The 10000-nt window shown below is 42.5% G+C and overlaps 2 protein-coding genes across 3 annotated transcripts in view; one reads left to right on the top strand and one right to left on the bottom strand.

Moving 5' to 3' along the window:
- Positions 1 to 28, top strand: part of LOC115196636 (1-phosphatidylinositol 4,5-bisphosphate phosphodiesterase zeta-1-like) — a 33585-nt gene extending 33557 nt beyond the window's left edge. The window contains exon 12 of the mRNA XM_029757482.1: positions 21 to 28. Within this exon, the coding sequence (XP_029613342.1) occupies positions 21 to 28 (8 nt within the window). The remainder of the gene's footprint in view (positions 1 to 20) is intronic.
- A 704-nt stretch (positions 29 to 732) lies between these two features.
- Positions 733 to 10000, bottom strand: part of pik3c2g (phosphatidylinositol-4-phosphate 3-kinase catalytic subunit type 2 gamma) — a gene marked incomplete at its 3' end in the record, with an annotated part of 31355 nt that continues 22087 nt past the window's right edge. For both annotated transcript variants that reach the window (XM_029759432.1, XM_029759433.1), the window contains 8 exon segments: positions 733 to 907; positions 1869 to 1978; positions 2320 to 2476; positions 4965 to 5134; positions 6172 to 6308; positions 8784 to 8913; positions 9144 to 9236; positions 9361 to 9468. In XM_029759432.1, coding sequence (XP_029615292.1) covers positions 733 to 907; positions 1869 to 1978; positions 2320 to 2476; positions 4965 to 5134; positions 6172 to 6308; positions 8784 to 8913; positions 9144 to 9236; positions 9361 to 9468 — 1080 coding nt within the window.

The following is a 10000-nucleotide window of genomic DNA, read 5'->3' on the forward strand; positions in this document are numbered from 1 at the left end:
CCAGTCTGTCTTTATAACAGATAGCTAGATGTCGTCACACTCAGTCAGCAGTCTGCCATTTCTCTCAGTACTAATATGTGTAAACTTGCTGTCTCTACGGCATTTCATCATCTAATTGAGAGTTTAGCACACGCCATAGTCCTAAGTGTTTATAAAGTCACGTTTTAAATTGACAGTGAGTTTAACATGGCCATAGCACTTAGGCCCAATGAGGGAAATGCTGTGTATCTAATAGGTGTAAAGGAGTCAGCAACAGTCCTGTTTGTCCATTTTGAGACACCGTAGCCAGTATTCACTTCCTCAAAATAGTCAGAATCAATCTAAGATAACTCAAGAAATGTTACACCTAACAGACGTTTGGCTCAGTATTTCTCAATGAAAAAATGTGCATGAAAACAAGTCGTCTCTCGTCGAAGGGCAACAAAAACTTTATTGAAGAATCCCTAATGTTGACCAATCAATGACGAAGGGGAGTAGACTTCGGCTAACGACTTCGGGCTTGCCTTGACAAAAAATGTGGTGTGCCCCGAACAGTCGAGGAAAAAAAAGTCCAAAACGAACTAAAACGTCACCGAAATGTCGTCATAAATACACCAGCTGTTCTGAAATGGTTTCGGCTGGGAAGAACGCAGACGCCTTAAACGATACGGCAACAATTTTTACCTGGCCTATCAGAGGACAAGATGGAGCTACCAATTCCACCACATTGCTTAGGGGGGCAGAGACACTCACCACATCCTTGCCCTTCACGGTGTACTTCTGTATGACAGCTTCCTGGATGTTGGTGTTGGGGGAGGTGTTCTGAGAAGGGCTGGGTGGCGTCAGCTTCTTCCCAGACGACTGGACCATGGTGTGGATCAGGAAGTTGAGCTTGACCGGGAAACTGCCCATGCTCTCCTTGATCTTCCTGCAAGACAGAAGTACAAATCAAATCAAAGTTTATTTGTCACGTGCGCCGAATACAACAGGTGTAGACCTCACAGTGAAATACTTACTTACAGGCTCTAACCAATAGTGCAAAAAAGGTATTAGGTAAACAATAGGTAAGTAAAGAAATAAAAACAACAGTAAAAATACAGTGAAAAATAACAGTAGTGAGGCTATATACAGTAGAGAGGATATATACAGTAGAGAGGCTATATACAGTAGAGAGGATATATACAGTAGAGAGGATATATACAGTAGAGAGGATATATACAGTAGAGAGGCTATATACAGTAGAGAGGTTATATACAGTAGAGAGGTTATATACAGTAGAGAGGTTATATACAGTAGAGAGGATATATACAGTAGAGAGGTTATATACAGTAGAGAGGATATATACAGCAGAGAGGTTATATACAGTAGAGAGGTTATATACAGTAGAGAGGATATATACAGTAGAGAGGTTATATACAGTAGAGAGGATATATACAGTAGAGAGGTTATATACAGTAGAGAGGATATATACAGTAGAGAGGATATATACAGTAGAGAGGTTATATACAGTAGAGAGGTTATATACAGTAGAGAGGCTATATACAGTAGAGAGGCTATATACAGTAGAGAGGCTGTATACAGTAGAGAGGCTATATACAGTAGACAGGCTACATACAGACACCGGTTAGTCAGGCTGATTGAGGTAGTATGTACATGTAGATATGGTTAAAGTGACTATGCATATATGATAAACAGAGAGTAGCAGTAGCTGGATGGATGGACAGGCACAAAAACCTGTAGTTTTTAGGTTGATATACGGACATTACAAGGAAAGAACCCAGAGAGAGATGGAAAGAGGTGTCCGTGTAATATTAGTAATAGTACGAGTGTCTTTTGCATGTAAGACGTTTCCAGACGAAAAGAGAAGAAGAGTGTCAGTGTCATATTACTTGGTAAAGTAGGACGTAGCCTCCATCTTAGAGTCCTGGGGTTTCAGGTTGTCCTGAACATACTGCAGGTCCTGGATGTTGATCAGCTCCGGCATGCCTGCACCCAGCATCTACACCCACAGACACGCGTTTAATCCTTCTACAATGTAACACACCTTCATGACAATGTCATAAGCATGTCATAATGCTTCGTAATGTGTTACTAAGGTTTTTTTCATAAGTAGAATTGTAGTTAGTTAGTTAGTTAGTAAGTAGTTAGAGGGACTGACTAGCTGCAGTAGGCTGAGCACCAGGGTGGTCATAAGCCTGTCATGATGCTTCATAAAGTGTTATTAAGGTGTTATTAAGAGATATACTGACCAGCTGCAGTAGGCTGAGCACCAGGGCGGTCATAAGCCTGTCATGATGCATCATAAAGTGTTATTAAGGTGTTATTAAGAGGTATACTGACCAGCTGCAGTAGGCTGAGCACCAGGGCGGTGCGTCGTCGGATGCTGTTGTAGGCTTCACAGCAGAGCTCTACGAAGCGATGAAACCTCTGGGGTTTCTGACCCCCGCCGGTGATGAAGTGCTGCATCTCTGAGGTGAAGATGAATGGAGCCCGGTCCCTACCATCACAGAGAAGAGGGGTGTCAGTCACATGGTAGATAGTTGGTAGTGCTGAGCGATTAACCAACATTTAGTTCATTTTTGGGGGGTTATTAATCAACGAATTGACCGACATCGGTTAAATTACTTGAATTACATTTATTTATTTATTTCTTTGTGAGCCCAACGTGCCCTTTCTCTAGAGAGAAATCAACTCTAGACCTCTGTGGGACGCTGGGCTGAAGGATGGTGTAGTTTTCATTAAACAAATATTCAGCATAGTTCAGTGCAGAAACATGTTAATTAACTACGATGACCATAAGCCATTGCACCATTTCCCCCCGTCTCGGGACACGTCAGAGAGGAAGAGGCTAATCGAGATGTTTCACTCTCGACAGAATCTTGTCCAAAATAATCCCAATTCATTTCAATTGTCTTATTGGACCTAAACTTGTTGCCCCGCCTTCCCGACGACCCCCATTGTTAGGTCATAGACGTCGACTTTGGGACGACCCCCATTGTTAGGTCATAGACGTGAGCATCTCCTCGTTATATTCAGATCTCTGGACAGATACACTTTTACACCTGCTGCGTTAGGTTACATACACACAGACCGCATGAGAGAGGAATGTACACAACACAATGACGAGAGAGAAAGAGATAGTTCACGTGAAATGTAAAATGATTTTGTCATACAACTCTGCAGCATATTTAGGCAGGCTAGCTAAATAGGATGACTAAAGACGTATGGGGAGACATAATGTTAGATGGTCTGACTGACTGGCTGCTACTGCCTGATCAGAAATGAGGTGATGACTAGACAGTACAGTATGGGGAGACATAAGGTTAGATGGTCTGGCTGCTACTGCCTGATCAGAAATGAGGTGATGACTACAGACAGTACAGTATGGGGAGACATAAGGTAAGATGGTCTGACTGACTGGCTGCTACTGCCTGATCAGAAATGAGGTGATGACTACAGACAGTACAGTATGGGGAGACATAATGTTAGATGGTCTGGATGGCTGACTGCTACTGCCTGATCAGAAATGAGATGACTTTTACAGAAAGAAAAATAATAAAAACTAAGTAATATACACAACTGAAATATTTGATATTTCATAGTCATTTCCTATTTTTCTACCCAATGTGGACCTGACGTAGACAAAGGAATATTTTCAATGTTTTGGAAATTGAATGTTCACTATTTTTTTGTCTTTGGAATTTCCATTAAAAAGCTCGACAATCATTTTAATGACGTTATTTCATAATTCATTTAATGTTAAAAAAATATAATCTATAAAAAATAAAAATATAATATACTCCCCTCCTTACACAGGGGAGTAAATAGAATGGACCTCCTAACACAGGGGAGTAAATAGAATGGACCTCCTAACACAGGGGAGTAAATAGAATGGACCTCCTAACACAGGGGAGTAAATGGAATGGACCTCCTACACAGGGGAGTAAATGGAATGGACCTCCTAACACAGGGGAGTAAATAGAATGGACCTCCTAACACAGGGGAGTAAATATAATGGACCTCCTAACACAGGGGAGTAAATGGAATGGACCTCCTAACACAGGGGAGTAAATGGAATGGACCTCCTAACACAGGGGAGTAAATGGAATGGACCTCCTAACACAGGGGAGTAAATAGAATGGACCTCCTAACACAGGGGAGTAAATGGAATGGACCTCCTAACACAGGGGAGTAAATAGAATGGACCTCCTAACACAGGGGAGTAAATAGAATGGACCTCCTACACAGGGGAGTAAATGGAATGGACCTCCTAACACAGGGGAGTAAATAGAATGGACCTCCTAACAGGGGAGTAAATGGAATGGACCTCCTAACACAGGGGAGTAAATATAATGGACCTCCTAACACAGGGGAGTAAATGGAATGGACCTCCTAACACAGGGGAGTAAATAGAATGGACCTCCTAACACAGGGGAGTAAATGGAATGGACCTCCTAACACAGGGGAGTAAATGGAATGGACCTCCTAACACAGGGGAGTAAATAGAATGGACCTCCTAACACAGGGGAGTAAATAGAATGGACCTCCTAACACAGGGGAGTAAATATAATGGACCTCCTAACACAGGGGAGTAAATAGAATGGACCTCCTAACACAGGGGAGTAAATATAATGGACCTCCTAACACAGGGGAGTAAATGGAATGGACCTCCTAACACAGGGGAGTAAATGGAATGGACCTCCTAACACAGGGGAGTAAATGGAATGGACCTCCTTTATTTAAGTACTCCTGTAAAAATCTAAAGTCCTTGTCCCTCCTCCATATGCACACCAGTAGATCCAAAGGGATTGGATAGGTGTAAGAAATATGGGGAAATTCCAGCCAGCCTATCAGAAGGCAAGATGAAGCTGGTAGGACATGATGTACTGCTTATTACATATCCACTCCTTTCAGGTCTACAGGGGTTGATTTGGCATTCAGCGGTGGTGACTTCAGTCATGGTTATAGTGTCTTCTGGGACTTGCCTTTTGATGCTGGCGAACTTCTGTGCATTGCCCATAATCTTTCCGAAGTCGATGTGGAACATGTGACCGCTGTGTTTCAACATGATGTTGTCGTTGTGGCGGTCACAGATACCCAGGATGAAGGTCGCTACACACCAGCCAGCACAGGAGTGGAGGAAATTCATCACAGCCTGGATGGGGAGATACAGGACAATAGTCTACAGATGTAGGATCTTAATTTAATCACTCTTTTTGTTGATGAGAACTTTCCTGCATAGCAGGAAATGCAACCTTGTAGTGTATTCAAGATTTAAAAAGGCTTCTAAAAAATGATTTTATCAAACAAAACTATGCTACATTTTATCTCTGGGACCCTCAGGATGACAAAGCAGAGCAAGATTACTGAATGTAAGTACATTATTTACCTTCAGAGGTAAATGTATCAAGCCAGTTGCCATGATAAAAGTTTTTTGTTGTTGTGCACTCTCCTCAAACAATAGCATGGTATTTTTTCACTGTAATAGCTACTGTAAATTAGACAGTAAAGTTAGACTAACAAGAAGTTAAGCTTCCTGCCCATATAAGACCTGGAAAGTTTGCTGTTACTTACAACGTCATGCTAATCACATTAGCGCACGTTAGCTCAACCGTCCCGATATAGGGACACCGATTCCGCAGAGGTTAAAATTTCAGACTTGTCGTAACAAAAAAAAAAAAAGATCAACTCCTACAAAAAAAAAAAAGTCCATTAATTATAATCCACATAATAATTTGCATTTCCTGTTGCTGCAGGATTATTTCCCTACTGTAGCAAACTGGCTCAAATTAAGATCCTACGTCTGTATCACGACAACAACAACCACCTCAACAACACCAGCCTGTGTAGGGAGATACAGGAGAATATTCTATCACAGCTCTGTCTGTGGTCATAAGGTTATACAGTAGGCTTTTCTGTTTTCCTTCAAAATAGATAATATGGACAATAAAAAGTTGTTCTTAAGTCACTTTTCTGTCCAATAATATATTTAATTTTATTTTCAAAGTAATGTGGAGTATAGAGTCCAAATCCAGAGGAAATCTACTGAATCTTAGTTTAAACCAGTTACATTATTTTATATTTACTGTCTCTGACCCCACAACTGCAAGGTCAAAGGTTTGGCACAAGCTGCTAACCAAGATACACTTCCTAAACACTAGACTAGTACATGCAGTATACATGTATGTTCACCTCCTCATAATCCTCCTCAGTCTTGTTCCACATGTGGAACCATTTCTCCAGGGTGTCCTCTCTCAGCGCCCCACCCAGACCCCACTCCTGCTGGATCTTACCCAGGGTCACTGCCTCTGGAACCACCTCCACCAGACCTACACACACACACACACACACACACACACACACACACACACACACACACACACACACACACACACACACACACACATATTTGAATGCAGAGGCACACAGACAGTGCATTTGGAAAGTATTCAGACCCCTTCACTTATTCTAAAATGGATGAAAGTACATGTTTTCCTCATCAATCTACATACAATACCCCATTGGTGCGGCAGGTGTTTAGAGCGTTGGGCCAGTATCCGAAAGGTTGCTAGATCAGAACCCCGAGCTGACAAAGTAAAAATCTGTCGTTCTGCCCCTGAACAAGGCAGTTAACCCACTGTTCCTAGGCCGCCATTATAAATAAGAATTTGTTCTTAACTGACTTGCCTAATTAAATGAAGGTAAAATAATGACAAAAGCAAAACCAGTTTTTTAGAAATTTTTTCAAACATATTAAAGATAAATACCGTAAATATATTATTTACGTAAGTATTCAGACCCTTTGTTATGAGACTCGAAATTGAGCTCAGGTGCATCCTGTTTCCATTGATCATCCTCAAGATGTTTCTACAATTTGATTGGAGTCCACCTGTGATAAATTCAATTGATTGGACATGATTTGGAAAGGCACACACCTGTATATATAAGGTCACACAGTTGACAGTGCATATCAGAGCAAAAACCAAGCAATAAGGTCGAAGGAATTGTCCGTAGAGCTCCGATACAGGATTGTGTTGAGGCACAGATCTGAGGAAGGGTACCAAAACATTTCTGCAGCATTGAAGGTCCCCAAGAACACAGTGGATATACTACACCCCTAATGATATAGGGTGGTTAGATTCTATTAGATTCTAGGATCTCTGAGGAATACATACAAACGTGATTTGACTGGTTGAAACAACGTTTAGGGTTCGATTTCACAGATTCCTTTCTTTGCAAATTGAACGAGTGAAATAACAAAATTGATTGTGCACGCTATATGGACCTTTTTAGGATATGAAAAGGGATTTTATCTAACAAAACGACACTTCATGTTATCTCTGTGACCCTTTGGATGATAAATCAGAGCAAGATTTCAGAATGTAAGAACACATTTCACCTTCACAGGGGAATTTATCAAACCTATCGCGGTGAAAAAAAGTGTTTTGTTTTTAGGAGCTCTCCTCAAACAATAGCATGGCATTTCTTCGCAGTAATAGCTATTGTAAATTGGACAGTGCAGTTATATTAACAAGAATTTAAGCTTTCAGACAATATTAGACTTATATGTACCGACATTTGATGTTTTTCTAAAATCTGAGATTGTGACACAAGGCGTACCTATCCCTAAGAAGGTTTAAAATGGAAGAAGTTTGGAACCACCAAGGCTCTTCCTAGAGCTGGCCATCCGGCTAAACTGAGCAATGGGGGAGAAGAGCCTTGGTCAGGGAGGTGACCAACAACCCGATGGTCATTCTGACAGAGCTCCAGAGTTCCTCTGTGGAGATGGGAGAAACTTCCAGAAGGACAACCATCTCTGCAGCACTCCACCAATGAGGCCTTTATGGTAGAGTGGCCACATGGAAGCCACTACTCAGTAAAAGGCACATGACAGCCCGCTTGGAGTTTGCCAAAAGGCACTTTTGCCAAAAGGCACTCTCAGACCATGAGAAACAAGATTATCTGGTCTGATGAAACCAAGATTGAACTCTTTGGCCTGAATGCCAAGCGTCACATCTGGAGGAAACCTGGCACCATCTCGACAGTGATGCATGGTGGTGGCAGCATCATGCTGTGGGGATGTTTTTCAGTGGCAGGGACTGGGAGACCAGTCAGGATCGAGGGAAAAATGAACGGAGGAAAGTACAGAAAGATCCTTGATGAAAACCTGCTCCAGAGGGCTTCAGGACCTCAGACTGGGGCGAAGGTTCACCTTCCAACAGGACAACGACCCTAAGCACACAGCCAAGAGAATGCAGGAGTGGCTTCAGGACAAGTCTCTGAATGTCCTTGAGTGGCCCAGCCAGAGCCCGGACTTGAACCCGAACTAACATCTCGGAAGAGAACTGAAAATATCTGTGCAGCGACGCTCCCCATCCAACCTGACAGAGCTTGAGAGGATCTGCAGAGAAGAATGGGAGAAACTCCCCAAATACAGGTTTGCCAAGCTTGTAGCGTCATACCCAAGAAGACTTGAGGCTGTAATCGCTGCCAAAGGTGCTTCAACAAAGTACTGAGTAAAGGGTCTGAATACTTATGTAAATGTGATATTTTAGTTTAAAAAAAAATCATAATTTGCAAACACTTCTCAAAACCGGTTTTCACTTTGTCATTATGGGGTAATGTGTGTAGATTGAAAAAACCCCGGGTTTAATACATTTTAGAATAAGGCTGTAACGTACCAAAATGTGGAAAAAGTCAAGGGGTCTGAATACTTTCCGAATGCACTGTAGATGGTGATATATTAAGTATGTATGTTACCACAGACTGTAGTCTGGTATAACTATGTGTCTAAAACTACTGACCCTGGTCTCGCCCAGTAGAGAGACACCTATAGGTAACAATCCTCATGTCCAGTCCCTCCTGCAGCCACACCTTGTCCATCACACGCACTATCTGCAGCACCAGCATGTCCTGCCGCAGATTATCCCCTGTCTGGACACATACAAACTTAGCAATTAGCCGCTACTAACTTCAAACTAATTTCAGACACTGCTAAACAAAAATCTATGGGAGAGAGAGAGAGAGATCGGGACAACAGTGCAAAGTTGGTTTACAGTTTCTCCTGGCTCATAGACTACTGTCAAGGTAAGGAACCATATATCTTTAAGGTCTATAATTCTAAACTTTTATTTTGAAATAGCCTGAGAGAGAGAGAGAGTTACCTTGCAGATGACAGAGATTTTCCTGCCCAGAGGATCTGTGTTGATGAAGGAGATTCCCAGAGGAGCAGCGTGGGAGTTATAGAATTTACAGGCCTAGGATTACGATTAGGGTTAGGGTAATCTGGATCCATTCAACATATGACAGCTGTATACATTGCCTTTAATAAAATGTTGCCTGTGTCAAAGGAGAAAATGACTTTATAGATCTCTTTCTTACATCCAAATGAACTCCTTTCACGAGGACTGCAGGGTCCAACGGTAGACGACAGCTGATCCCGTTCTTGAAGAAGCTGTCAATCTTCCACTTGTCTTTCTTCAACACATCCTGCACAACACAATAGAATATTTAAATAAATACCCACATCTATACAGAGCATAGACCTGCTGTTCTCCACTCTTCCTGGTTACCAGCTACCACCAATCACATTTTGCTCTTCACTTAAGAACCCTTTCACATGCAACTGATCATTAGGACTATGTTCTTATGAGGCTTCCCAGGTACCCCCTGTAGATAGGCCAGGTACCCCCTGTAGATAGGCCAGGTACCCCCTGTAGATAACCAGGTACCCCCTGTAGATAGACCAGGTACCCCCCGTAGATAGGCCAGGTACCCCCTGTAGATAGGCCAGGTACCCCCTGTAGATAGGCCAGGTACCCCCTGTAGATAGGCCAGGTACCCCCTGTAGATAGACCAGGTACCCCCTGTAGATAGACCAGGTACCCCCTGTAGATAACCAGGTACCCCCTGTAGATAGACCAGGTACCCCCTGTAGATAGACCAGGTACCCCCTGTAGATAGACCAGGTACCCCCTGTAGATAGACCAGGTACCCCCTGTAGATAGGCCATGTACCCCCT

Source organism: Salmo trutta, chromosome 7 (genome assembly GCF_901001165.1).
Source record: "Salmo trutta chromosome 7, fSalTru1.1, whole genome shotgun sequence".
Taxonomy (NCBI): Eukaryota; Metazoa; Chordata; class Actinopteri; order Salmoniformes; family Salmonidae; genus Salmo; species Salmo trutta.